Genomic DNA, 5,216 nt, shown 5'->3' on the forward strand with positions numbered 1-5,216 from the left:
CTTGCACAGGGCCCCGGTGCCACCAGCCCAGCCCCCGGCACGGGCGCGGGTGGGGGGGCTCGGCAGGGAGGGATCCCAAAATAGAACCATGGTCATAGAATCTCCTGAGCTGGAAGGGGCACGTAAGGATCATCGAGTCCTATACTCCTGGCCCTGCACCAGGCACCCACAAGAATGTCCATCCTGGCACTGGCATCCCTGGGAGATGCTCCTGTGGTACCCAGATGTCCTTGCCAGGGCTGGGTTGGCTCTGGACTGGGCTGTGATGCTCCTCGCCCAGGTGGTCTTGCAGAGGGAGCCAGGGCCATGCCCACACCACCTATATCTCACCTGGCTGGGTGCAGGGCCATGCAGGTATGACCTGCAGGGATGTGGAGCTGGTTCGGGTGCAGAGCCATGTGCTGCTGTACAGTCACAGAACCGTGTGGACTGAGGAGCTGCACAGGCTGCAGGGACATACAGGGTGCAGGTCCTTACAGTCCCCAGCCCCACACAGTGCACAGTACAGCACTGTGCAGCAGGTCACAACTTGCAGTAGGTAACACACCTTGCAGCACCGTGAAATACCCTACAGTGTCCAGGAGTACACAGTGTGCAGCCCTGAGGAGCCCTGTATGGCATGTGCTGCGCTCCGGCTCACTCCCTCTTGTGGAACAGCACCGTTCAGCACTGTCCCTCGCAGCATCGTCTCCTCCTGCGTGACAGGGAGTCCCATGCACAGCTGTCCCCACGGCCAAGGGGGTGTGTTCCAACCTACCCAGTCCTCTCGCTCTGCCCCCGACCTTCCTGACCAGATCTCGAGACTTTGAGTGATGTTCTGGGATGGATCCTTCATTCACGACCCATCCAAGCCTCCAGTCAGGGCTTCAGGCACATTTTCTATCGCCTTGAGGACTGGGCATTTGTTCTCGTATTTAAGTGAGTTTGGCTCTACCAAGTCCCACAGGAATTATGAGCAAGTAGGGCAGGTTGGGGAGATGCTTTGGCCACCTCAGCTCAGTCAGAGCAGGAACCTTTCCTTCCCTGGTGCCCTGCTGAGCCTGCCTTTCCCCAGGGAGGTGGCACAGTGGTAGCCACATCCCAGCCCCGTGGGCATCACAGAGCCTGTCATGTCCTGGAGCAAAGCCACTCTGGTCCCACACGGAGGTGATGCTCCTGTGTGGGGTCGTGCAGTCCAAACCAGGTCCCAGGAGGTCCAGGTGGTGCAGGAGTGACCCAGCCCTGCGGAGTGGGATGATGGAGAAGGCGAGAGGGGAAGGATGGGGCCAGGGGCAGCGCAGGGGGAGCCCACAGGCAGTTGCAGTGCAGCTGGCAGCAGGAAGAGCACAGCAGCACCAGCACCAGCCGCCCCATGCCGTGTTCTATCAGGGCCCTTATCTCGCAGGGGGATGGGAGCAGCTCTCGAGCAGGAGGCTGTGGTTTGGCATTGAGCACGGGGCTGACAAAGCCTGAGCTGCCTCCAGCTCTAACGCCTTCAGCAGAGTTTGCTGAGCTCCGTGTTTTCGGTTTTGATCTCCTCACCTGCCGCGATGTAGGGGCAAAGCTGCATGTGGCTTCCTGCCACAGGGCATGGCATAGCATGGCAGGTTCCAGTGAGCACCAGGCCATCGTGCCACAAGGTCAAGCATGGGGAGGATGAGGAGGTCTTAATTGCATCCTGCACCCCACTGAGCTGTGCTGGGCACCTTGGCACCACCTTCGGCACTGCCCCCTGGCATCACCCATCCTGCCCATCCTGCTCACAGCTCAGACCTCTCTGGGCTGTTCCTACAAGGTTTTTGGAGGTTTAGGGACAGCAAAGCAGCAGATCCCAACAGTCCCAGCTCAGGATGGGCACACATGGGGGCTCCATGTGCAGCCCTGTCCAGCTGGGCTACACCCAGGGGAGGCAGCAGTGTGACCAGGGCCAGGGCAGCACCTGGGGGACACTGGGCGTCCCTTGAGGCAGGGATGTCCAACTCCCAGTGGGGAGGAGAGAAGGAAAATTTAAGCCCTGGGATCTGAGAGCTCTGAGTGCACATCCAGCTCTCCCAAGCATTTTTGACACATTTAGGCTGCAGGACCCACAGGAGTGACAGGGAGGTGAGCAGGCAGCAAGTGCTGTGCAAGCACACCCCCTCGTTCCTACTCCAACCACATGCAACGCTCCAGAAGAAATCCCTGCTCTGGCACAGGACATCCCAATTCAGCAGCTCTCAGTGGTTGTGTGTCCCCAGTTCAGAGGTGCCAAACCACCTATGCAGGCAAGTGCACTCACTGTCACACTGCCCAAAGCTGCTCTCCCAGCACCAGCTCTTCCCTGCAGCAGCAGCAGCCCCCAGAACTAGGGATTTACATCCAGTTTAAGTGTATCAATCCTCCTCTCAGGCTTTTAATGGTGTTTCAATGGTGCCCATGGAAGCACCTTAGCTTGGGTCTGAAAGGGTGGGAGTGGGTGATGGAAGATGGAGCAGAGCCCACAGCCCACGCAGCTCTCAGACACAAGGTGGGATTTCTGGGTTGTCCTGGCAGGGCCAGGAGTTGGGCTCAATGATGCCTTGTGGGCCCTTTCCAATTCAGGATATTCTAGGATTCCATGAAGGCACAGGGCTGACTCCATCTCCCCATAACAAGGGACATTCCATGATGGGAGCAAAGCTGCTCAGGGCTTCCCAGGGGCTGGAAGGGGCCCTGCTCTCCCCCAAGTAGTGGAAGGAGGACAGAGACTCTCACTCATGGCATAAACCCCCTGATGAGTGTCTGATCCTACAGCCCAGAGCCACTGGGCTGGCCACAGCCCTGCCACCCCCTGCCCCAAAACAGAACCAGTCCCCACCCTATTCCCATCTCAGTGGCAGCACCAACCATGTCCTACTGGGGTCCCACCCAGCACCCCCAAACTGCCCATCTCAGGGCATCCCACCCTGCTGGCACCAGCTGGGCTGGGCTGGGACAAGGACACTTCAAGAAAACAGAAAATATATACAGAGTGTGTGTGCAGGGACACAGCCACCCCGGGGGGCATGAGGCTGCAGGTGCCTGTCCCTGGGCACCTGACAGGTGGGACCCCCTGTGGCACTGCCCCTGCTCCTGGAGGGCTATAGGTTGGTGATGTACACCTCCAGCCCATTGGCTGCCGTCCGGGTCGAGGCTTTCCGGGGCTCCCCAGCCCAAATGTCCCCAACGCTCTCATACAGGTTCTCAGGGACACTGGGCTTCCCCTGCTTGTCCCGTTTCCCTGCCTTCTTCCAGTTAATGTCCACAGCCTCGTAGTCAGGGTCAGGGCCATGGCCCTGAGCAGTCCAGGCTCTGTCGTTGATGGACTCGTAACAGGGATCAGGAGGGGCTTGGGCTGCTGGGGACCAGCACCTGGCCTGGGCACCCTCCTGCTGGCAGGTGGGCAGACACCCTGAACCTGCCTCCCTTGCAGCCTGTGGGGTCGATGCAGGGACCTGGGGTTTCTTCTTGGTGGCTTTGCACACTGTCGAGTACATCTCTTCCAGCTGCAAAAAGAACTTGTTTTGGGTTGGTGTTTGAGGGCAAACCCTGCCCACCATGGGGTATCCCCATGCCTGTGCCCCCTCCCAGCTTCCCCAGCCCCCTCGGAGGATCCTAGCAGTGGATTAACTATTGAGCATCCTGCTTTTTGCATAGCCCAGGGAGCCTTTTGTGGGGCACAGAGAGCAGCACTGTGGGCATCACCTGCCCCTTGGGGTTGTGGCTTCATCCTGCCCTGAGCAAAAGCTCCAGTGGAAATGCAGTAGCCTAATTTATACCCTGCTCCAAACATGGGCGTTACAGGGAGGCTGGGCATTGCATGGCCCCACATGTGCCCCATCCCTGCTGCCCCCAGAGTCATACCTTGGCCCGGGAGGCATTGCCTGTGCCATCCCAGCACTGCTGTCCTCCAGGCTGTCCCACTGTAGGCCCATCCTGCACCTCCGTGGGCACTGTCTTCTTCACCTTACGCACAGAGGCGTAATCAGCTGCCCCGAGCCCAGCCCGTGGAGAGGAGAGCTGTGTGCCAGCAGGCATGGGGGGCACGAAGGTGTCCTCCCCTCCTGCTGCCAGGCACTCATAGACAGTGTCTTGCGCTGGTTTCGGCAGTGGGTTGAAGAGCAGGTTGGAGTAGGTCTGGTCAGGGGCCGAGGAGGCAGCTGGGGGCTCGGGGATGGGGATCTGGGGGAGCTCACGGTGCAGGAGGACACTGATGCCAGAGCTCTGCAGAGACTCTGCTCCAGGGGCTGCAGGGCAGGGGAGATCCAGGCTGACTGGGCGCTGGGCTGTGGAGAGAGGAGAGGAAAGGAGAGGAGATGAGGGGATGCAGGAGATGCAGGGGGCACCAACCTCTGTGCCAGCACCATGGCACATATGTGCATGCTCTGATGCACTTCCCAGGCAGTGTGGGCTCTGTAGACACTTGCCAAGGGCCACCAGCCCCATCATTTCCCTTAGCTCCATGACCACTCACCATCATCTCTGGCCTTCACCCGGTACAGCTCGTGCAGCTTCGTGTCCGATTTGCTGAGTGACCTCAGCTGTGTCTGTCGGAGCAGGGACTGCAGTGGGGAACACACACCCTCAGGTTCATGTCTGGGAGTCCCAGAGTTCCCCCCTGGAGCTGATTCTGCCCCCAGACATGTGCTTACCTCATCCACCAGCTTCACCCCATCCGGAGCAACCTTCTTCCTGCCCTTGCTGTGGGGAGAAGTGGAGCTTAGCTCAAGGCAGTTTGCCAAACCAGGGGTGAGGAACAGGTGCTCCAGTACCCTAACCTGGCACCCCTCAAATCCACATCCTGCTCCTTCCCCAGCCCTGCAGCAGGGTCCATGCTGCTTGGGGAGGTCTTAATTGCATCCTGCACCCCACTGAGCTGTGCTGGGCACCCTGGCACCACTTTTGTCACTGCCCCTGGCATCACCCATCCTGCTCACAGCTCAGCCCTCTCTGGGCTGCTCTCGCAAGGTTTTTGGAGGTTTAGGGACAGCAAAGCAGCAGATCCTGACAGTCCCAGCTCAGGATGGGCGCACATGGGGTCTCCATGTGCAGCCACCAAATGCCACCAAGGGGCCCCCAGCCCTGTCCCAGCACCAGGAGGGACAGCAGAGGGGTCACGGGCAGCACGTACCGTCTGCAGGCAGCACACAGGGCACCCAGATAGACCAGGCCACCGAGCAGGGCCAGGGCAGCACTGGCAGGCAGGAGGGGGTTCCCTGCCAGCCCCTTGCCACTGGCTG

The 5,216-nt window shown here is 60.0% G+C and overlaps 1 protein-coding gene across 1 annotated transcript in view; it reads right to left on the reverse strand.

Annotated features, from left to right (window-relative positions):
* Positions 1 to 3,077: 3,077 nt before the first annotated feature.
* Positions 3,078 to 5,216, reverse strand: part of LIME1 (Lck interacting transmembrane adaptor 1) — a 6,893-nt gene continuing 4,754 nt past the window's right edge. The window contains exons 2-6 of the mRNA XM_009084885.1: positions 5,104 to 5,213; positions 4,629 to 4,673; positions 4,451 to 4,538; positions 3,841 to 4,262; positions 3,078 to 3,482 (exon numbers count right to left, since the gene is read on the reverse strand). Of these exons, the coding sequence (XP_009083133.1) occupies positions 3,078 to 3,482; positions 3,841 to 4,262; positions 4,451 to 4,538; positions 4,629 to 4,673; positions 5,104 to 5,213 (1,070 nt within the window). The remainder of the gene's footprint in view (positions 3,483 to 3,840; positions 4,263 to 4,450; positions 4,539 to 4,628; positions 4,674 to 5,103; positions 5,214 to 5,216) is intronic.

Source organism: Acanthisitta chloris, unplaced genomic scaffold (assembly GCF_000695815.1).
Source record: "Acanthisitta chloris isolate BGI_N310 unplaced genomic scaffold, ASM69581v1 scaffold29600, whole genome shotgun sequence".
Taxonomy (NCBI): domain Eukaryota; kingdom Metazoa; phylum Chordata; class Aves; order Passeriformes; family Acanthisittidae; genus Acanthisitta; species Acanthisitta chloris.